Genomic DNA, 24,455 nt, shown 5'->3' on the forward strand with positions numbered 1-24,455 from the left:
GTCTTCGGCACCAGTCTTATTATTTGCGATATAAAAACATTGCCGATATTTTATTGTTTTGTAAACTTAAGCTTGTTTACTGTATCATTTGAAAAATGTAAAGTCGCACTTGAACGTGCTGTCTATACTTACATGTTTCCAGCTGTATTCTGGATTTTATTCTGGATTTGATCGCTGGACTGGAATATTGTAAACAGGACTATACGATATATATAGGAAAAATCTATTCATTCAAGTTATTGTTTGTAACTAGATCGAAGAGAATAGTCGAGCGCTGGAATACCTGGGTGGGTCTCGCTGCGCGTCCGTACTGTCTCAAGAGTCGGGCGCCGCCACACCCACACACCGCGCCGAGGACCGGTGGAAGCAGGGGGCCAAGAAGACGCTGCTGCAGTGGGTCGCTAACGCACTGCCTAAGTAAGGATACACCACAGAATAAATTGGTCATATTTTAAATGTATTGATAACGTGATATGTACTAACGAAAAATGTAAAACTTGGCATGCGTTATTTCATACGTTCCTTAACTTTATACTAAATAATTTAAATAAACTTTGTCCAACAGAGACTCGAACATCCAAGTGACAGACTTTGGTCCGTCGTGGCGCGATGGTATCGCTTTCCTCGCGATCATTGACGCCATCAAGGCGAATCTAATCAACTTGGCTGAGATGAAGAGGAAGACCAACAGACAGCGGCTGGAGCACGCCTTCGACGTGGCCGAGAACGAGCTGGGCATCGCTCGCCTCCTCGACGCCGAAGACGTAGATGTGGACAAACCCGACGAGAGATCGATCATGACCTACGTTGCTCAGTTCTTACACAAATATCCGGAACCCAAGGTAAAAGAATTATAAATTTATATTCCGATTCATCACTTTTACATTACAATTTTAATCATGTGCTTGTACATTCTCAGACGACAGGACCGGATGCCGTCGCGGCGGTCCAGGAGGAGTACGAATCCCTGAGGATGTGGTTGACGGAGCGCGTTACTGTTGTCCAAAGACAATACGACACGCGGACTTTATCGCGGAACTACGAGGACTACGTCCGTGCCGAAAACGATAGGCTCGCCAGAGAGCCAATATATCAGAAACTCGAGAAGCTCATGTATACACAGAGCCTTGTGGCGATAGCACCCAAATCATGGCGCGAGCTCGTCTCTCTCTGGATCGAGCTGGAGAGACTTCACAGAAGATGGCTTTGGCTCTTAGACTCGGACCTGCCCGGGGATTTCAGGGTTGTCGGCGAGTGGTTGGCTAGAGCCGAATACCTTTTATATTTCGACGAAATCCCCAATAGCTTGGATGAACGAACGGCGGCTCTAATTAGCGAGAAGTTAGAGGAGCATACGTCATTCTTTGCCGAGCTCCCTGACGTTGCGGCCAGGTTCGAAGCGGCGTTGAGGTCTCCGGACGCGGCTAGAATCCCGGCCGAAAGGCTTCACGATATGAAGGAGCGTCTTGAGACTGTCAGTCGCAGAGCTCCCCAGAGGAAAGCAAGGTTAAAATATTTAGAACACAAATGTTGTATTGTAGCTTTCACAGAACTTACAAAAGCAAAGTTAGCAACTTGGACTGCAAAATGCGGTAAAGTTGAACACGTCCGTGCCTTATTAGATGACTATGATAATTTCGTAACTAAAAACAAGATTTTCCAAGAATTTGACAAAGCCTACGTTGACATCAAACAAGTAGCAGAGGAATACAAGAGAGTGTGTGAAGTAGATAGAACTGAAGCGAGAGAAATCGATGCATTCTTGAGAGAAATTTCGGAGACTTGGAGAAGAGTCGCCTCCGACGTGAGGTGTGCACGAAGCGTGCTCGAAGAGGTAATCGCTCACTGGGAGAGATGGACTGTACTTGTGGAACAGTTTACTACTTGGTTAGACAAAGCTCAACATATGTTAAGAGTATCCGAAGACGAGGGTTTGGAATTCTTCCATGATCTAACGGTTTGGAAAGAGAAACACCAGCTTTTAGGCGAGACTGCTGGATTTTTGGCTGCGACATGTACCGAAGAAATAAGTTCAGAAGTCAAGAGAAAATACGTGGAGATAACAGAAAGATGGGAACGCGTTTGGGATGAGGCCGAACGGTGAGTTTTTAAAGAAATTTTATTGACTGTCTGTTTTACAGCCATAATTACCAACTTTTTCTTCTTCATATTAAAGGTACGTCCGTGGTGGAGACGCTCTCCGGCACCGCCGTGAGCTAGCGTCCGGCATTCAGAAGTTGGACAACTGGCTAGCCAGCGCCGACAACCTGCTGTCCCGCCAGCCGCGCGCCAACACCACAGAGATACAAACCTATATCGACAAGCTGATTCAGCTCAACTCTGAAATTGAACATCACGAAGAGTTATTCAAAACTATTAGCAGGTAATTAGGTGTTTTTATACCATTGTTGATATAATAGATTCATATAGTCTCAATACCCTTAACTTAGCTGGTGATACTCTAACTCGTAGACCAATTCTCGTAATTCTTTCACTATTTTAGGACCTTCCAAAACGCGATTGCGGATCTGCCCCGTGACGAGGTCGAGTCCAACATGACCAAATTAAAGCAGCAGAAGGAAGCGCTTGTGAGAGTGCGTGCCACAGTGCCCGTCAAGCTGCACCAGTACAGACAGCTGCTCGTACAGCATGAGTCGCTGGAGAGCGGCCAGAAAGAGATCGGACAGTGGCTGGACAAGGCCGACGAGCTGCTGAGGACCACCACAGAGACAAGAAGGTATACTTAGGGTATATTTTGATTGATCGCGAATCAATGTTTGACCTAATTTAATGACTGAAAATTCAATGCTAAGTTTTAATGTTCGTATTTTTACAAACAGAGAAGTAATAGAAGAACGTTACGAGGTGCATCGCACATTCTTTTCCCGCACGACCTACTACCGCTCTATGCTGGAGAGCAAGAACAAGGTGTTCCAGAACATTGTCCGAGCCGCCGACGTTGACCGCAGCGCAGACGTCACCGACCAAGTGCGGTTAATGAAGGATCTAAATGATAGGTGAGAATATGTGGAGGCTACTATACTGAATTTAACTACGTAATTTTCAATGTTTTTAAAATTTAAATAGGAAAATTGTAATAATTGAAAAAGTTATAAATGCATTTTCATATATAATAAGATGAATATCCAAAAAAGGTTCTTTTATAAAAAAGTAAATCTGTCATTGTCAAATGTAAAAGAATGACACATGTCACTTATCTGACTTCAAAATTCAAAACAAATTTCAAAATACAAGTTATTTCGGCCCGATTAAATCATTGTTATTATATCAAATTAATAATTTTATTTATCTTTGAAAATTCTCTGCGTCATACCATTTTTAATAATATTATTTGTAAGAAGTTGTAGCATTAAAATAGTTTAAAATTGGACATTAAACAAGTACAGATGTTTTAAAATAAAGTTCTAAAAAGTTCAACTCATCAATCATCTTCTGTTTGTCAATAGAAACAATTTAATATTACGAATATTTCAATATATCTATTTACTACAGATTTGCGCACATATCATCGGAGGCTACACGCAAAGAATCAGAACTACAGCGTCTTGTGCGAGCGTGGGATGAGTTCGAAACAAAGAAACGTGCTGTTGAAGAATGGGCGTCAACAGCCGAAGCCTTGCTATCCGACAAGAGAGTTGACTCAAAGCAGGCTGTTGACTTCCACAAGAGATTTTTCCAGGGTGCCGATGAGAGAGCTGTGTCGGAGCTCGTTCGTTCTGGGAGGGAGCTAATTGAGGTAAATCATCACTTATTATCACTTTTAATTGCTACCAAAAATATATGTTATAAGTACTATAAATTTTATTTATTATATTTGCAGCTGGTGAATGCAGAGGACAGGCCCCGTGTTGTGCAGACTGTAGAGGAATTACAGAGACGTTGGAAGGAGTTGTTAGACCGAGCACCCCCACACCTCATGCGACTTGAGTTCCGTCTGGATGAGACTGTATTCCATCACTGTATTAAGGATATAGAGAAAGAACTTGTTTACGAGGAGCAGGTAATGTTGAGATCCAAGAAGGTTAATTAGTGAAAGTAGTTTTATAATTTTTTTGTTATTTTTAAGTAGCCTAAAAGTTTACTTAGTTGAGAAGCATTCTTAGTTACTGTTTGTTTATTATTAGTAAGAAGCTCTTTGAAATCTTTGGTAATAAAGGGTTGTTACAACACAAACTAATTTTACAGGCCTACAACCAAAGTGACGATGCTGATGGTATCCTTATCAGAAACGAAATGTACTTCCGTAACCAGGGGAAGGTAATGCAAGTGGAACAATGCCTTCAGAATCTCAAGAAGATATCAACGAGTTACACACAACAAACAGGAGACAGTACGTTAGATGAGGAGGTACGCAAGTGTGAGCAACAATGGGAATCAACGGTCCACCGAGTAGAACATTTCAGACAACAGTTGCAAAGGATTCCTGCAAAATGGGATGCATATAGAGAGAAATTCCAAGAGATGGAAAAGTGGATGGACCATGTTGACAAGACAATGGACAGTATTGTCAGAGAAGTGGACTCTGCGGAAGCATTTGAAAGAGAGAAGACTATATTCCAGGTAATTTGTTTTTTGTATGGAACAAATAAAGTCATAAACTGTTGGACCAATTTTAAAATTTCTTTTGCTATAAGAAAGCTATATGTTCACTGAATACTTAGGCTACATATATTACTAGAGTTTTTTTTTAATTCTGACAGACAGACAATAAAGTGATCCTAGTAAGGGTTCCTTTTTTCTCTTTCGAGGTATGGAACACTAATTAGTTGATAATAACAGTGTAGTTAGGTTCTAATTAGTTTGTCAAAATGCCGATATTAAATTTTCATTGGTTTTAACTGCTTTTGAATTTTTACCGCTTTCTTTGGATAAAGCTGAGGGAGTTAATGGTAACTATATTAGTTAAAATGCCTTTTGTTTTTATAAATATATAATTTCTTAGTTTATCTTACAAATTAAAGATTATAAATCTTTTTAACTGATTAATCATTTAATTCTTCTCTATTAGAACATCTGCCGTGAAGCTGATAGGAAACGAGAGGACATGAAATGGTTAGTGCAAACATTAGATATGCTCACACACCACTGCTCCGAGATGGAGGCCCAGGATGAACAGATCAAACTAGAAAATCTTATACAGAGATACAAAAATCTAATACCAACAATTGAAATAACTATGATAAAGACAGAAACGTATACAAGATGTTATACATACAGACGTGAAGTCCATGAAGTTATCTGTATATTGGAAAGTGCTCAGAAGCAGGCCATGGTTGAACCCGAGCCTCAATCACTGCAACAAGTGGAGCAGCTGGTGCTCGAGCAACAAGCCGCTGTGCAGAAGTTAGACAGGCATCGGCCTTCTGTAATGTCAATGCTGCAACGCGGTAAAGAACTTATTAAGGACGCTAACGCTCCAGCATTTGTAAGAGAAGACGTAAGAAACTTGGAAACCGGCTGGAATACGGCCTATGAAACTTCGACAGATCGCCTTTATAAGTTACGTGATACTCAAAAGGTCTGGTCCAATTATGAATACCAGAAAGAAGAGTTGCTATCAGATATCGACAAAATTGAGAACTATGTCGCTCATCCCGGCTTAGAATTGGGAGTTACAAATATTAGCCGTGAACTACATGAAACTAAAGTTATCAATGAAGACATCGAAAAAGCTAAGAAGGAAAGACTGCCGCAGTTACAACAGGCATACGCTCAGCTGCAATCGCTCACAGCCAACAAACCAAAACCTGTTATAGAAAAAGATTTGGAAACTATCGAAAGAAAATTGGAAAGAGTTCAAGATGAAGTTCACACGAAAGTCGAGCATCTGGAGAAATTTAACGAGGAATGGGTTAAAATCGAACGTAAACTGGAACACGTTCGTGAATGGATCAAGAAGGAAAGTCCCGCTTTGATATCTGAAATACGTTCGGATAATATTTCCCCAGAGGAGAGAGTCGAAAAGTCTCAAAGCCTACAGAAAGTAATCGCAGAAAAGTTGAACGTTATCAAAAATGTTGCCGAACAGGGAACTAAGTTGGCCGTCGAACATCGTGTCCAGGACGCTAACAGGCTTAAAGGGGAAGTCGCGCTACTAGAGAAAATGATGGCCGACTTACAGCGCTCCACAGAACATCAGACTAAAGTTGTCGAGCATGACCTCGCGAGCTGGCAGAAATATCAAAAAGGTGTTGCTGAAATCAAACCATGGATTGAGGAGGCAGAGATTAAATTGGGTACTGTACCTAAGCCATCGACGTTGCCCGAAGCTCAGCAACTGCAACAACAATCAAGGGCTCTAATCACAGACTGTGAAAAGCAATTAATGAATTTGCAAATTCTCTCCAGTGTTAGTCATCAATTATCCGGAAAAACTAGTGCCCCTGACGAAGTGGACGCCATTCACTCTCGCTGGGCTGTCGTTCACGATCAAGCCGACCAGTGGAACAACAAATTGGAAAAACTTATTGTTAATTGGGAAAACTTTGAACGGGAAGCAGAAAAAATTGAGAGTTGGATAGAAAACGGTGAGAAAATGTTGAGTAGCCGAAACATAACAGTCGAGTCGCCACAGGTGGAAAAATTAGACAGAGAATTAAATAAACTTAAATCATTCGGAAATGAAATTTCACAGCAGCAAGCCAAAATTATTTCCTTGTCACAGACGTGCGACAACATTTGCCATAACATTCAGCCGGAGGGTGCAACTTTATTGAAAAATAAAGTGTCCGACATTAAGGACCGCACTAATACGCTCGCCGAGACGGTGCGAAGTAAAATAAATGAACTTTCGGATAAGATCATTGTCCGCCAAGAATTTTTGACTAAACTTCATAACTTTGACAATTGGATCAATGACTTCAGAAGAAAAACAGAAAGTTTTGATCAGGTAGACGCTGGTAAAGTTGAACCATCGCTACAATCCATGCACGTCCTGCTCCAGGAACATGCTGCTAAAGCTCCTGAATTTGCTGATATTTACAACGAAGTTAAAAATATGACTCTAACATCACATCCTGATGAATCTCGTACTTTAAGTGACACATATTCGAATATAGCGGAGCATTATCAACTAATCGAATCAAACATTCAACAAAATAAAGCCATATTGAAGAAGTGGTCCGATTTGCTAAATTGGTATGAAGATACAAAGCAACAGTTAGGTCACATTCAGTATCAAATTGAGGGACCTAAACTTACACCTGAGAGCTACGAAGTTCTGCGCCAAGAACTTGTCAATGTTATAACAAAAGTACCAGAGATGAAGAGCAATGTTGTTTTGTTAGACGGACCATCAAAGGTCAAGGTGACTGATCAAAATACAGGCAGAATAATTTCGCCAGTAAGTTTGGTAAAAGAAATCGAGGTTAAAGCAGAGGCTTTGCTTAATCAAGTCACATCCAAACGAGACTTGGTACAGAAAGTTGGTGCCAGGTGGGATAAATTTAATTTACAACATCAAGCAGTATCAGAAGTTTTACACAATATTCAATCGACTTTAAATGAAATGGCTCAAAAACCAGTACCATTGACAGAAGCTGCCATTCAAGATTTATCAGAGCAGTTGGATACTCTAGACACGGAGCTTAAAGAAAAACAATCTGTTAGAAAGGAGCTCCGCGAGGAAGGTTTACATTTGATGAGAGAAGATCAACCTAATATGGGAACGATTCAAAATTCATTGTCGGCGGCTGACCATAACTGGGATCAAGTAGTTAATACAGTGCGTGATACCAAGAATAGGTACATTTTATTGTCATCAACACTACAAGAATTAAAGAACTTTACTGTGGCATTTGATAGAGAGATGAGCAGAGCTCAACAACTACACAACGAGTGCAAGGATGCACCAAACGACTATGTACAGACCGCTCAAGCTCTGGATAAAGCAAGAAAATCTTATGAAATACTTAAGCGGTCTAAGGGTTTGTTAGATCAAATGGATGTTATCAAACAATCAGTTCTAAAACAAGCGTCCACATTAGGAGGATTCGACACTAGTCCTTTGGAAAATGCATTCTTGGAGTCCCAAACACAATGGGAAAAAGAAAATGATGCTATCATCAAAAGAATTCAAGACCTGGAATCTCAACTTCTTGTTTGGCGACAAATTGACGACACGAAGAATCAAGTTGTAACCTGGTTAAGTGAAACTGGACAAAATTTGTCAAATGCCTGTGATAATTTAGAAATAAGGTTTGGACAAAATCATCTCACTAAATACAAAGAAGAGTTACCGATATACACAGGACTTAAGAACAGTATAAAAGCTAAGTGTGAACAGATAACTAACCTAAACAAAAATATTCCTATGGGTCAAGTTTCTTCGATCATTGATTACCTCGATAACGAATTCGAAGCTTTGCAGACGCTAGCTACTAATTTAGAAAGCGCAGTGTCGTCCTTAGAATCTAAAGAAAACAAATTAAAGGAGAAGATAAAACGCTTGTCTGATAATATAAGCAAAATTCGGGATGATATTATTAAATGCGACGACATGTCTGGTGATAATTCCAAGATTTTAGATCGCTTAAAGAAATGCCAAGCTTGTAAAGTTGAATTACAAAATCTAAGCGAAGAAATCGATAACCTCTCTCAAAACGTCTCTGAAATGAATGCTAATTATCCAGGCTTTTACGAATCATTGGTGCCTAAAGAACTAAGCACCTTACAAAAGAGATTTGAAAGCGTTTTAGTTCATGCCAATAAAACCGAAATAACTCTTCTGACATTCCTGCAAAAACTTTTTACTGATAAACTCAGTATGTTTAATAGGAATTTGAAGATTTTAGACGATAAAACAAGATGGTGCGTTCCTGATGTCTCAAGTGACAAATACAACCTAGAAGTTAAAGCCGCCGCTCTCGCTGATGTTGAAAGTGGGATTGCCGATTGCAAGCAGAAAATTACGGAATTAAAGGAAGCCTGTGAAATATTACGCGTCGTGGCGGAACCGGCAACAGCACAAGAAGCAGCAATTCAAACAGAAAAAGCTCAGAAGAATCTGGATGTATTGACCTCCAATTGCGAAGAAATTAAAAATAGTCTACAGGAGAATATTGGAGCATGGCAAGAATATGAAGTATTATTAGAAAATGTCTCGGAATGGTTAAAAGAAAAAGAAAATTTAGTAAGACAAGAGGCTGCGAATCTACTAGATGCTAACCTTATACAGAACAAGATAACTGAAATTGAAAAACTTAATAACGATGTGCAGAAATATGGAGATGAAGTAAATAAACTAACTGAAATCGGAGATAAGATATTATCTCGTAATCCTGAATCTCGAGTGTCTCAAAATATTAACCACTTAGCAAGCAGATACCAGGCTGTCAGCAAGTTTATGGATAATCATTTGAATAGACTTAAAGAACTCAAAAACAATAAGGAGAAATACGACAAGTCAATTGTGGAATTTAAGAATTGGCTTTCTGATGCCAACGCGAGGATAGCAGATTTAGCAGCTATGAGTAAACATGCGAAACCATCAGCAGCTGATTTAGCACAAGTTAAAAGATTGAGTGAAAACAAAGATTTGGGCCAAAAATTGCTTAATAATGCTATCGAATCAGGGGAGGCCTTATTCAGTGGAATCAATCCTGAAGGTCGAGAACAAATTCGTAACGAACTAAGAGCATTAAGAGATTACTTTGAAAATTCAGTGGATTCATTGAATAACGTGATTAAAGATATAGAAACAACTATAAACAAACGATCATCCTTTGACGATACTTTTAATCAAGTACAGAAATGGATTAGTGATAAAGAAAATGAATTAGGTGATTTCAAGTTATGTGCTACATTGCCTGAAAAGAAGGCGCAACTCCATGCCAATAAAATTTTACATCAAGAAGTAGAGCTTCATGAATCAATGCTTACTCAGCTTACGGAAAAAATCAAGTTAATGCCAGACGAAGAAGCAGAAAAAAGTCTGTCTAAAACTATTGAACGATACAGAGAAATGACGAATGAGCTTGCAAAGAGAATAGCTACATGTGAGCGTCATGTTGCTGATCATGAAAAATATGTCCAAATGTTCGAAGATTCTCGTGATCGTCTCAACCACATCGTTGCAGAAAATAGCATGCTTACATACAGTGTGGTAACCCAAAAAGATGATGTTGACTCTAAGATTTCAGCGATAGAAAAAGTCACATCGCAAGGACCAAACATTCAAAACATTCTAGACGAACTAAAATCACAGCTACATATAGTCTTGGAAAATACGAGTCCAAATGGTCATCCCGTGCTTATAAGTGAATATGAACAATTAAAAGCCACTTGGACTCAATTCGCTACACAATGTGAAGAACAAGACAAGAAACTCAAAGAAATGTTGAAACAATGGAACGAGAGCCAAAAAACATTAGATGAACTTGAAGAATGGCTCAAAGTAAAAGAAAACCAATTAAGAGATCAAAGTCTTAAAAATAATCTCGAGGCTAAAATAGGTCATTTGCGAAAAGTGAAAGAAATACGAAATGAGTTGGCCTCGAGAAGTGGGGACTTTACAGATTTAACCAGCAATAAACAAAATGTTACCAGTGAGTCAGACCTCACAAATAAGACATCTAAATTAGCTACTCGATACCATACATTAAATAATCTTGTGAACGAAATTATTTCCAAATATGAAGTATTTGTAGCTGAACATACTGCGTTTGAGAAAGATTTTAACGACATGGAAAGCTGGTTAATGAATATGCTCGGAGAACTTCAAGATTTGAATGAAATAGTAGGAGATTATGCTGTCTTACAAGAAAAACAAAACAAAGCTAAAGAGCTTTATGAAACTAGAAATAAGAAGACTCCTGCATTTGAAGAATTCCTTAGTTTGGGTGAAAAGTTATACGCACACACAAGTCCCGATGGCAGGGAAGTGATCCGCCAAAAAATTAGAAAGATACGGACTCTCTGGGACACATTCGGTGACAATTTCCAAGAAACAGTTAACAAACTTGACCAATGTCTCTTACAATTCTCTGACTTTTCATTAGCTCAAGAGCAGTTGACTAAGTGGCTGAAGGACGTTGAAAGAGCAATGCAGCGTCATACTGAATTAAAAGCTTCCTTAGAAGAAAAGAAAGCTCAACTACAGAATCATAAATTAATGCACCAGGAGATTATGACTCATCAGCAGCTTGTCGAATCTGTTTGTGATAAAGCCCAACAGCTGGTTGATCAAACACATGATGCATCTTTAAATGTATATTTGCAATCAATCAAACAACTATTCCAGAATATTGTAACCAAATCGCAAAACTTACAGGATAATTTAGAAGATTGTGTGAAACGCCATGAAGATCTTGTACGCCTTATTCAACAGTTTAAAGAGTGGTTAAGTTCGCAATCAGAAAAAGTACTTGATTGTGAAAATGCTGCCGGAGAAAAACCCGAGATCATCAGAAAATTACAGGCTGTTACAGCTCTCAAGGACATTGAAAAGGTCGGATCTCATAAATTAGACGAAATTCGAAGCATATTTACATCTGTTAGTAAGAGTACATCGGGAGCTGGAAATGCCGCGATTAAATCAGAAATCGATAACTTACACGACCAACTTCGTAAAGCTATTGATAGTATAGGATCTTCAGAACAAAAACTGAAACACACTTTGGATATTTGGAACAAATTTGATTCCTCCATCGAAGCTATTACTGAATGGTTAAAAGACATGGAAACGAAATGTCGCGACCAAGCACTCTGCTCAACGCTAAAAGAAAAGGAGACACAGTTACAAAGATACGTTGATCTTCGTAATGGTATTCACGCTAAGGAAAAAGAAATTGATTCCTTTGTAGACGAGTCACATAATCTCATTCAAGTAAGTGGTGTAGAGAGGCTTAAGCCTCTTGTGACACAAGTAAGTAGCCGATATCAACAGTTACACGTAATTTCAAAGGAAATTGTAAATCATTGGTCTGAAGTGGTAAACGACCATAAGAAATATATTCAGCTACGTAACGAATTTGACGCTTGGCTAAAACCTTTGGAGGAACAACTCTCACAAATGACTACAAAAGAAGATAAACTGAGTATTGAAAGCAAAGGAAGCAAGTTACAAGTGTTTTTGCTTGAACGAGATAACGGTGAACATAAAATTGGAATTTTGACCACAGCAGGTGACAAAGTTTTACCCGAAACTGCTGCAAACGGCAGGGAAGTTGTTAGATCCGAAATCCGGGACTTGAGAGAACGATGGGATAGACTAAATGACAGCATATTGCAACAACAAAAAGAATATGAATCTCAAACATTACAATGGTCTAGTTATCAAGAAGTATTACAACAGACATTATCTTGGTTAGATGAAAAAGAAAAGTTAGTTGAAAGCGAAGAGAAAGCTGTATTGAACTCGGCGCAAGAAATCAAATCGAAACTCCTTAAAAATAAAACATTATTACAAGAAATTTACTCCCACAAACGAGTTATTGAAACTGTTACTGAAAAAGCTAAAAGTGTAGCTTCTTCGTTGCATTCTGGCAAAGAACAGAGTGACGAGATGACGTCAATTATTCAATCGGTTTGGGACAGATATAATACGTTGACTAATAGGTTGTCAGCAGTTATTGACAAGCATGAAAGTACATACGAAATCTACCAACAATTCGCGGACCAACAGAAATCGTTACAAGACTACCAAAAACACCTCTGGGATCGCTTACACCTCTTATCCGACTTTACTGGAACTAAGGCTGCACTACAGGGCAAGTTAGCTAAACTTCAAGAATTACTAGATGCTATTCCAAACGGCAGCAACAAGTTGAAAATTTTGTCAGATCTTATAGAAAGTAACAATGAGAAATTATCGCCCAGGGGTAGAGATGCTATGTCCCGTGAATTAAGTCTTCTCAGAGCTGATCTTGAAAAGTTTACTACGACCGTTCACGACGTAAAGCGTGGTATTGAAGACAAAATACAACAATGGATCGAATTCGATAGCGCAAACGACCGTCTTCAACATTGGCTAAGTGATACTGAAATGAGCCTGAAAACCTATACACCCAAAGCTACTTTGGAGGAGAAGGTTGATCAACTTAATAAATATCAGGTACGTATTAAATTTTATTTGATTCTAGAGATGTAACACTGAATCTAATTAAAACATATGTTGAACAGGATTTATGTAAAGCAATTGATTATCACGAGAACGATTTGAATGTTGTCATACGTTTGGGTGAAGCCTTGGACCAAGTAAGACTTATAAAAAAGAAGTTTTTACAATTTGACTTCTGCACTGTAAAAGTTAAAATAATTTTCAGTAGTGTCTAATATCACCAAAATTAATTTATTTTAGACTCTAACTCAAGGGAATATGAGAATTTCGAAGTTCATCTGTTCTATGATCTTTATTACTTTTTATTATAACGGTTTATACTAACTACAAGTGGGTTTGGTTCTTATTAGAACTTTGGTATACTACAAATAATCGTATAGTGGCGTTACTTACTAATTGTAGTTGTCGTAGTCTAGTTTAAAAGAAGTACCAATTAATTCTAGTTAACTATATTAATTAAGAAATAAATCTATTATTTTCTTACAGGCAATTTTAGCTAACCTTAAAAAGACAGAAAATGACGTTGATAAATTAACTGATGAGTTCAGTGATCTTATTGAAAATTGTAATGACACCAGAATTACAATGAATCTACAACAAATGACCTCGCGTTTCCAATCTGTGCATTCCACAGCTAAAGAGCTCGTCAAGAAATGCCAGCAGGCTGTCAATGATCACGCTGCATACCAAGACAAGTATAACCAATGTACCGATTGGATTAAGACCGCTCAACTGAAGTTCGAGGAGTGCCAGAAGAACTTGTCAAATACTCCTGATGGAATCAACGCGAAACGAGAAAGTCTAAATGAGTTACTAAGCCAACAACGTAACGCGACACTTTTGGTAAACAATACAGTTGAGCTCGGAGAAAAGTTATATCCTTCGACGTCACCTGAAGGAAAAGAGTTAGTAGAACAACAATTACAAGACATCCAACAAGCAGTAGACAACCTATTCGATAGTATTAGTAAGGCCGAAAGAAACTTGGATTCCGAACTCAGCAAGTGGTCATCGTTTGAAGACAATTTGAAAACAGTTCAGCAATGGCTTACTCTCGCTGAAAAGAATCTTCCTAAAGACATAGAATTAAAGGCAACATTGGATGAAAAACGTAATCAATTGAATGTCTATAGAAATTACTTGCAAGACGCAATTGCCCACCAACAAGACATTACTGATTTAGAAAGTCGAGCTCAAAACTTGCCAGATGTCACAAAAGATATTTCAAAAGAAATCAATCAACTTAAACAAAGACATGAAGCTATATTAGCAAGAGCGAAATCCTTCGTTGAACAATACGAAGCTATTGTTAATAACCACCAACAATATACTAAAGCGGTCATGGATCTTCAGGAATGGGTAGAAGCAACGCACAATACTGCTCAATTATGGGGAGACGTGAACTTAGAAAGGGTGGCTTTAAGCAGTAACTGTGAAAAGTTAAAATCATTACAAATTAATTTACCGGAAGAAAAGAATCGTATTGATAAGATACGCTCTTTAGGAGAGAATGTTTTGCCTGGCACTATAAGCAGTGGACAAGCTAACATCAGAAATCAAATTGATGCTTCTCATCAAGAATGGGAGGGATTGGTTTCCTTCATCAATAAAACAATTGAAGGTTTAGAAAACAAGATTCAGCAATGGAATGAATATGAAAATATGAAGGATCAATGTTTAGCTTGGATAAGAAATACGGATAATCAAATACATGCAGTCGATCTCAAAGCAACATTAGCAGAAAAACAAGACCAATATAAACAATTCTTGGAACTGCAAGGAGAGGTCCGTGCAAAAGAACTTGAAATTGATAATATTACAGAAAAAGCACAGCATCTTTATACGGGAATGCTAGGTCCGCGAGGATCGCAAATATCTGACCTTACTGTAAAATACCAAACATTATCTCAAAAAGTGAAAGATTTAACCAACAGATGGCAGCAATATGTAAAGACACATCAAGAATTTACTAGCAATGTTGCAGAGTGTTCTCAATGGATTGAAGAGTTCAGAGATAAATTAGATTTCTGTGCAGATTTAAGTTCGGCTACACAAGATGACTTGGAAACAAAACTAGTCCTTATACAAAATCTATTGTTATCGAAAGATGAAGGATTTACTAAGGTGCAATCATTGGTAGAGCTAGCACAAAACGTAATGGCTAATACCGCACCTCCTGGCCACGAAGAAATAAATAATGCTTTGGTTACGCTACAGGAACAGTGGTCAGCGCTATTGTCTAGAATGATAGAGACTAAAAATATATTGAATGACTCTGTTACAAAATGGGCTGGATTCTTAGAGCAAATTCAGTTTGTTGATAAGAGTAATGCTTGGCTTGAAAGTATGTTGGCAGAGTTAACGCCATTCGAAAGTTCAATGTCAGATAAACGAGCTCAACTTGAGAAACTTAAGGAAGTCGAGGAAAAAGCAAGATGCGATCGCTTAGACGTTGATACAATGAAGGCTAAGGCTGCTGAAATGATCGCGAGCGGTCAACAAAATCAAACTGCTACGAGGGCTCAAGAGGCTCTTAACAAGTTTGATTCTCTTTATGATAAAATCAAAAAACTACTTTCAGACCGTGAGGAACAGTACAAAGACCATCGTTTGTACAAAGAGGCGCACGATGAACTTATTCAGTGGTTGGGTAGAGCTAGAGAAAAAGTTCCATCCTTAAAATCAAAACCTTTGAGTGATAAATTAGCAATCGAGAATGCCGTAACTCCGTTAGATGCATTAATAAATAAGCAAGCTCAAGGAGAACTATTATTAGAACACTTGCAACATACTGGTGAAGTAGTCTTAGCTAGTACATCACCTGAAGGACAGACAGTAATTAAGAACGAAATGAAAGCTCTTAAAGAAAGCTTCGATGACCTCTTCAATGAAATCAAGCAACAAAAGACTCAATTGGAAAATACTATTAGTCAGTGGCGAGAGTATAAAGATGAGTACGAAAGGCTTTCCGACTGGTTGCAACAAAAGGAAATTCTTATTAAAAATCATAAAGTAGCTCTACTTGGAACGGCTAAGGAAAAAGGAGGTCAAGTCAATGAAGTTAAAGAAATTGTTGATCAGCTGCATAAAGGCAAGGTTGATATTGAAAAATTCAATTCGTCAGCAGCCGGCCTCCTATCTTCACATCTTGACACGTACGTTAATAATCAGTTACGTCATCTTAATTCAAGATATCAAGTTCTTATCAACATGGCTAATGATGTTCTGAAAAAAGTAGAAACTAATTATGAACAGCACCAAACATATGACGATAACTATGTCAAGACAAAGAAATGGATCGACGACGCTTGGGAGATCACACGTAGCGGTAGTGAAGCTGGAAGCAATAGTAGCAAAGAGGCCTTACAAAAACGCTTGGAACAAATCGAAGATCTTTTGAAGCGTCGCGAGGAAGGCCAGAATCTCGTTCACGCTACTATCAATAGCGGAGAAAAAGTTTTAAGAAATACTCGATCAGACGGTAAAGATAAAATAAACACGGAACTTAAAGAATTACAAAGCGAGTGGGACCGTCTGGTGAAGAAAATGACAACAGCGAAGGTTCATCTTGAGACTGCGTTGCTACAATGGGCAGATTATAGCTCTAGTTATTCTCAGTTGCAGCAGTGGATCACGGACAGAGAGGCAAAACTACAAGAAGTATGTGAACAAAAGGTTGCCAAGTCTAAAAAGGGGCAGGATCGTGTAGCGGGTCTTACGACCGGTCTAAGCCTCGGAGAAAGAAAAGCAACACTCCGTCAAACAAACAATATTGTGCAAGATATTGTTTCCTTTGAACCAATGATACAGTCTGTAACTTCCAAGGCTTCAGAGTTGATGCAGCAAGCTCCGGCGTCTGAAATTACTAGCAAATACGAGACCTTGACGAAACAGGCTAAAGATTTATATGAAAAACAGAAGGAGACAGTGGAACAACATCAAGCATTTATCGACGCCGGTACAGACTTTGTCCAATGGATAAGAGCCGCTAAGGAAAGACTAGGAAAGTGTTCCGATGCAACCGGAGATAAAGAATCCTTGAGTAGCAAAATATCACAGCTAAAAGTGTTAGAAAGCGAACTTCCCGATGGTCAGAAGAAACTGCAAAAGGCCCTCGAGCTTGGAGAAATTTCTTGCAGTCTAGCGGACGAGGACGACCGCGAGGAGATCGAGGAAGAAGTGGCTCTCTTGCAGGAAGAGTTCGATACCTACGTGTAAGTATAGTTTTCATTAATTAGTAACAATAATACAATCCCCTACATTAAAAATCTTCTTCGTCGAAATTATTTACGAAATCTATACTACTTATAATAACAGAATCTTAAATTAAATCAAAATTATGATAGTTTCCATATTTGTTTCAAATCTTAAAGAAATTTGTCACTGTCTACCCACAGAGAGCAATTAAACAACACGAAGGCTTTAATAGAGGGAGGTATCGTTAAGTGGACAGAATACGAGGAACAATATAAGGAAGCCTTGGATTGGTTGTCGAAGACTGAGAAACTCGTACAATCTTTCAACAAGCTGCAGAACAACTTAGAACAAAAGAAAGTCGTTCTTGAAGAGTTCCAGGTACAACTCGAAAACTATATTTTTAATTTTATTTATTACATATCTGTACTGATTATAAATCTTATAACTTCCTTAGGGTCACCTCCAAACGCTATTCGACTGGCAAGCGGAGTTGGACAAACTGAACATGAGAGCGCAGACTCTGCTGGAGACGTGTGCAGACACCAGGATTTCCAATGGGATCACTCAGCTTACCACTAAGTACAACGCTCTGCTCTCTCTTGCCAAGGAGGTGATGAAGAGACTAGAGCTGCATTACCAGGTCAGTCTTAGAAATAGAACATAGAAAAAGAACACTTCATTGGAAACCATCTTAAACTTGGTACAATGTAATTTTATTTGCAGGAACATCAACAACACAACGCTCTATACGGTGAATGCCAAGATTGGTTAGACAGAACTCGAGAGAAACTCAACCAGTGCGCCGATATACCCAACAATCTGCAAGAAGTCAATAATAAGTTGAACACGATCAAACTACTGCGTCAATCTTTGGAGCAGGGTCAGAACAAGTTGAGATATCTTCTAGAATTGAAAGAGAAGGTCATAATGAACACTGAGCAAGCCGGCGCCGCCAAGATACAAGAGGATACGGATAACTTGAAGCAGGAATTCGATAAGCTGATCGCTGATCTGCAAGAAGTTAGGAATAAGTTAACTAGCAGAGCTTCTCAGTTTGATGATATTTCTAAGGTAAGTGATTAAAAAAAAATCAAATACTAGCTGTAGCCCGCAACTCCATTCGCACGGAATTAAAAAAACTTAGTAGCCTTTGTGTTCTTCCAGACTGTGTTCTACATCTAAGCCGAATTTCAGTGTGATCCATGCAGTCGTTCTGGATTTACCTTCTAACTAACATCGGTCTATCCATCCAAACATTCGCATTTTTAATATTAGTAAGAGTGCTTTTTTTTAGATTCACAAACTCCTTGTGGAATGGCTTGATGATATCGACCAGAAGATCCAATCGGATGATTCCCTACTCAATGACCTGTCAGAAAAGAAAGCCAAGTTAGAAAAGTTTAGGACCTTCAACCGAGATATTGACTCGCACAAAGATTTGGTCAACAAACTCAATGAGAAGCTCCAAGAGGATGCTTCACTCAAATCTAAAGATATAGAAGATAGTCTCCAAAGATACGGAGACATCAGGAAGACTGTTAGTGATATGATCGCCGTAAGTATTTATTCTATTAAGAATGGATGGGAAAGTGAAGTGGATTTTTTGGAAGAGGGACGCATAGGAAGGGGAAATACTGTTTCTGTGCCTCCCCTTTTTTGTCGATTAAAGGTAGACAACGCTCTGCAATTGCAGATGCCCATAGGCAACGGTTGCTTCGCTATTTATGTGAATTTAGATGGCCGCTTGTTCATTTGCCACCATAAAAATATTTTTTTTACTGTATCTATTTACGGATATAAAAATTGTTTATTTTATTTTCGTTCAGAAACTGGAAGATTACGTAAATACACATATTCAATACAAGGAATCATACGACAGTTTCTATGATTGGATACGCAATTGCAAAATCGAAATACAACAATGCTCGGACTCACACGGAGAGAAGAAAGAAGTACAAGAGAAACTAAAGAATGTCAACAAAATCATTAAATCTTTGCCCAAAGGTGAGGCTTTACTTAAAAAAGCTATTCAACTGAGTGAAGCTGTTTTAGAAACAACAGGGAACGAAGGCAAAGATAATATAAACCAAGAAATAAAGCAATTGAAGATTGAATGGGAGAATCTACAACATATCTGTAAAGATACCAAGAAACTTCTGGAGAAATGTCTCTCCGCTTGGTCAGATTTCTTGGAAACATCAGAGAAGATGAGCAGCTGGGTGAAAGACTTCGGAGGTAAATTGTCTTCTGTACAAAAGGTGGATAAAATCACTCCCGAATATTTGGATAAATGTCGCGTAAGTATTAATTTTGTCTTCTATGGTGGTTTATTTAAAGATGAAAATTGCAAACTTTATATATTTTTATCTTTTTAGGATTTACTCGCTCAAGCGCTCGCAAACAAACACGTCTTAGAAGAACTGAACGACAGATGTGAAAATCTGATGGAACTCAGCGCTTGCGCTTGGGTTCGAGATAAGACAGTCAATTTGCAAACAGAATACACATCTCTTCTTACCAAGATACAGAGCCTAGTTTCCAACGGCGAAAAGAATTTATCCGATCACACAGAGTTTATCAAAGCAAAGAAGGAACTTCAGCAATGGCTGGAAACCGCACATGGCACCGTGCACGATTCCATAGGAGTCGGCGATATTGACACCACTAAAGATAAACTGGAAACTGTCAAACTGGTCAGCAACAGAATGACCGAGGGTCACCATCTCTTGGTCGTTTTGCAGGAAGCGTTTAAGAAAGCTCTCAACAATACACCGCCCGAGGAACAGGACAGCTTGCGAAACGACGTGCAAGTTCTACAGGAAAGCTGGGATCAGCTGAAGATCGACCTGAACTCCATAACTGCTCAGCTCAAAGCGGCGATTGGCAAATGGGAAGATTTCGAGGAATCAAAGAACAAACTCAACCAATGGATCAGTAGCACCGAGCAGAACTTAGACAAAGTGGCGCCCACCGGCGGAGAACTCGGCGAGATGAAGACCTTGCTCGAGAAGTACAAGCACATTGAGGACGAAATCGACAACAAGAAACCAGAACTGGAGAGACTTAAAGAGGAGGCCGCAGAACTCAGCGGATGGGCGAAGAAACCCGCGGTCAAGGAGTCTGTCACCGAAATAGAGAAGAAATGTAACGCCTTAAGAGCTAAGTGCGCCGCGAAGAAAGTGGAACTGGAGAACGAAATCAAGGACTACAACCAGTACCACCAGTCGCTGCAGGACACGGAGAAGTGGCTGCTGCAGGTGTCCTTCCAGCTGATGGCGCACAACTCGCTGTACATCGCCAACAGGGAGCAGACGGAGGAGCAGCTGGCCCAGCACGCGGTGCTGCTGGATGACATACAGAAGTACCGCACCACGCTCGACGACCTGGAAGGCAAGGGTCGCGCACAGATCGAGCGTTACGAGGCGACCACTCCGGCGATACGCGACACCGTCGGCAAGCAACTGAAAAACGTCAACGACAGCCACAAGAGCTTGCTGGCGACCGCGCTACAGATCGAGAGACGACTGAGAGAAGGTCTCGCCAAGTTCAAGGAGTACGAGGATACGCTGGAGAGCATCCTGAACAACCTGGACGAGTGCGAGCCCGCCATCACCGAGCTGGACGTGCCCGTCGATGGCCTCACTCATGGACGAGACTTGCTGGATAAAGCGAGGGTAAGTAGATTCTGATTTTCCTCTATTGTTCCAGAATATAGTCTAATTAATCGAAAAATTGATTGAGCAACGTTAGAAAAGCTTTTCTATGTCGGTGAAATATCCTATGACACTCAGGAGAAGAAGACGAATCGAATGACACACCACTCATCAAAATCGGTACACTCGTTTAGAGTTCAGGCCGTCACAATGTGTGTAACAAAAGCGATGAACTATTGGTAAAGATAAAGGTTTAAAGTAAATTGTGTGTGTGTGTCAGGGTCTGCACAACCGGCTGCAGACGGAGAAGGCGCGCCTGTCGGCGGCAGTGGCGGCGTGCAGTGCGGCCGCCGCCTCCGTGTCGCGTCCCGCCTCGCCCGCAGACACCGCGCCGCTGCCCGTGCCGCCGCGCGAGCTGCACGCGCGCGCACGACTCGAAGACCTCATTGATCAGGTACTCACCACTGCAGCCAGGGTACTCGCCACTGACCTGCTACAGGAGACTCTTGTGTGATGTCTCTACGCGACTAGGGATTGGGGTAATCACTAGTAATTTGCCAGTTTCGGGCCTTGCTCTTGTCATTTGATTATGTTACGACGTCTTTTTTCTATTCTTAACCATTCTCTTTTGATTTTTTTTTTTTTTGGATTAAATATTTTTGATTTTTTTAATATACTGGCAAGGTTTTAGGGTGCATTTTTTTTCTTATTTTGGGTATTAGGTAATGTTACCCTTTCGAAAGCATGGAGTGTTATGTTGTTTCTTGATGTTGTGTTTTTCCAAAGATTGAAATTAAAACTACATATAAGAAAAAAGAATACGCACTAGTTAATTAAGTTACTTAGTAAAAATAAAACTTAACTTATTATAATATGTTGCTGTTTATAAAGCTTTAAGTTTGCCAGGTCCGAAAAAGAACAAAACCAACGAGTTAGCATAATATATGAAGTAAGAATTCCTTATATATTTATAAAACAATCATACGATGTGGTAGATACACTATGCCGTAGTTAGTAACGAATTGTACAGGCGTAGACGTTGGCAATGTGTTTTTTTTGCACCTGGTATCATTTGATGTTGTCGGATTTTAAAATTTGTGAACACATAATTTGCTTTGATTAAAAATGCTGAAAAGAGACAATTATATTCTTAATAAATTCTTATATAGACCTAGCTGACGCTCGCGACTCCGTCCGCGCGATATTATAAAAGCGTACTAAGTAGACTATGTTCTACTTACATGCCAAATTTCATTGAGATCCGTTGAGCCGTTCCGGAGATATCTTCAAACAAACAACCATCATCCATCTAAACTTTCGCATTTATAATATTAGTAAGATAAAGCTATATTTATTAACTGATGCTTAGGAATTAAAGTACTGGTTACTGTGTCCGTAAATGTTTAAAAGTAAATCTTACTAATATTAAAAATGCTAATGTTTGGATATTTGTTTAAACATATCAAGAACGGCTGATGGATCTTGCTGAAATTTGATATAGATGTAGAACATAGTCTGGAAGGAACACAGGCTACTGATGAGTCGCGGGCGACAGCTAGTTACAATATAAATTGGCTCTATCCAGTTCAATGTTTGAACAAACAGACTGATTAAAAGGCCTACACACACCTATGTTTGTACACGTGCACTTGTGTGAACCGCACTTTATTATCACTTTCAATACACGGTGATTACATTATGTGGGCCGGAAAGTTATTTTTATATGTCATAAGTAAATATTTACATTGCAAAGACCGGGTTTTGTCAAGTTGATTGACGTGATATTACGCATATGTTGGTTTGATATTTCTTTGACTACTGAAATAATACATATGTAGTTACTTACTAATTGTATATAACACATTAGAATCATAATATTTGGTATAGATTGATCTTAAAAATAAAAAAAATATATACCAAATGTACATAATTTCTTTCAAATCATTCATCATCATCATCAAACCTGCCCTTATCCCTATCGAGGGTCGGCACAGTATGTACTACTCCTCCATACATCTCTATCAGCCGTCATATCCGAGTCTACCCCCTTCTTACGCATATCCTCTTTCACACAGTCATTCCATACTTTTTTTGGTCTTCCCCTACCCTTGTAGCCATCCACATTCAATCTCATTACTTTTTTGCTTATATCATCATCATCCCTCCTCATAACATGTCCAAACCACGCTAATCTTTCAAATCATTCATTGATAAAGCCTCTTTTGATTTAACTTAAATTTCAAACATCAATAGACTAATACTATTGATATTTTTCTACTTCTTACTAATATTTTAAATGCGTTTGTTAAGACGTATGTATGTTTGTTCGAAGGTATCAGTACAATAGAATACAATATTTATTGGTAATGTTTAAAAGTACAGTACAAAAAGAGATTTACAAAAAAAAATCATTGAAAAAATTCTTCGTATGTATACAGAACCCTCTTGACAAGCACTGATCTCAATCTAGTATTGATTGATGTGAGCCTTCTATCTTGAATAGTTGAACAGATCTCAATTAAATGTATCATACATATAAAACATAGTCTGGAAGAACATGTACCGCGGTAGGAGTCGCGGGCGACCGCTAGTAATGACATATAAACATCTTTCTGTCCCACATAAATACGTAACATTGCAATACTAACCCGCACGGTGTTGAGCATGATGTCTGTCCGTAGCAACATGTGACTGATGTGGCCGAGCCGAGGGTCGATGTCTTGCTTAAGAGCCTCGAATCACCAGAATTTAGCAAGAAAATGAACTCTTTGCAAATGAAGGTAAGGCTTCAGCACGCTATACACATGGATAGACGATTACGATGCAGGTTAGAGACGGAATCAGATAGGATAGGAACTTTATGGATCGTAATTTTCCTTGTGACTCTGTGCACAGTACAACTTTAGGATTTAATGGGACGTGAAAGGGAGCGAGCCATCCCTGTGTGTATTCCTTCTGGCATTGGGATAACCTAGCCATGACCAAATGTCTTGTTAAACAACAAGGTTTAAAAACATTAATGTTTAAGACCATTTTTCTGTTAGAAATTAATTTTCGAGGTCTGATATTAATGTAGTTGTAATAAGTAAAATGCCGTATGCACTCGATAAAGCTTTCCCCACTAATAAATCACTGTAAATATGCTGTATGAACACATTACTAAACAACAACACTGCACTTTGATAATATTAATACTTACGATATACTTTTAAATAGGTACAAAGTCATCTGGAAACCTTGGGCGATGCGGTCCATGGTATGGAGGAAGCTATGAAGCAAGTACTTGAGATCCAAGAATGGATTAACACACACAAAGCCCTTGCACATGATTGGCTGTCCAACCCTTCGAAACTGCGCCCCGAAGCAGCCAAAAATGACATGGCTGCTATGAGCGACGCTTTAGCTTCACTGGCAGAAAAGAGAAACAGATTGCTTACCGAAATACCCACAGAAGGTAAGCTTTTGTAGTCTTATTTTCTAGTAAAATTGTTAAGACAAAATTACGTTTCGCTTTTTTTGTAGCACAC

General features: G+C 39.1%; 1 protein-coding gene across 7 annotated transcripts in view; it reads left to right on the plus strand.

Annotated features, from left to right (window-relative positions):
- Msp300 (Muscle-specific protein 300 kDa) overlaps positions 1-24,455 on the plus strand; it is a 134,789-nt gene that overhangs the window by 46,269 nt on the left and 64,065 nt on the right. For 5 of the 7 annotated variants that reach the window (XM_013320259.1, XM_013320286.1, XM_013320244.1 and 2 more), the window contains 21 exons: positions 254-417; positions 566-842; positions 920-2,100; positions 2,177-2,383; positions 2,504-2,737; positions 2,841-3,017; positions 3,514-3,757; positions 3,842-4,021; positions 4,207-4,581; positions 5,030-13,072; positions 13,141-13,215; positions 13,565-17,292; positions 17,476-17,653; positions 17,730-17,915; positions 17,999-18,346; positions 18,570-18,830; positions 19,102-19,572; positions 19,651-20,949; positions 21,209-21,382; positions 23,610-23,708; positions 24,145-24,382. In XM_013320259.1, coding sequence (XP_013175713.1) covers positions 254-417; positions 566-842; positions 920-2,100; positions 2,177-2,383; positions 2,504-2,737; positions 2,841-3,017; positions 3,514-3,757; positions 3,842-4,021; positions 4,207-4,581; positions 5,030-13,072; positions 13,141-13,215; positions 13,565-17,292; positions 17,476-17,653; positions 17,730-17,915; positions 17,999-18,346; positions 18,570-18,830; positions 19,102-19,572; positions 19,651-20,949; positions 21,209-21,382; positions 23,610-23,708; positions 24,145-24,382 — 18,139 coding nt within the window. The remainder of the gene's footprint in view (positions 1-253; positions 418-565; positions 843-919; positions 2,101-2,176; positions 2,384-2,503; positions 2,738-2,840; positions 3,018-3,513; positions 3,758-3,841; positions 4,022-4,206; positions 4,582-5,029; positions 13,073-13,140; positions 13,216-13,564; positions 17,293-17,475; positions 17,654-17,729; positions 17,916-17,998; positions 18,347-18,569; positions 18,831-19,101; positions 19,573-19,650; positions 20,950-21,208; positions 21,383-23,609; positions 23,709-24,144; positions 24,383-24,455) is intronic. The other 2 variants (XM_013320280.1, XM_013320274.1) reach the window with 2 other exon arrangements.

Source organism: Papilio xuthus, unplaced genomic scaffold (genome assembly GCF_000836235.2).
Source record: "Papilio xuthus unplaced genomic scaffold, Pxut_1.1 DF828952.1, whole genome shotgun sequence".
NCBI lineage: Eukaryota > Metazoa > Arthropoda > Insecta > Lepidoptera > Papilionidae > Papilio > Papilio xuthus.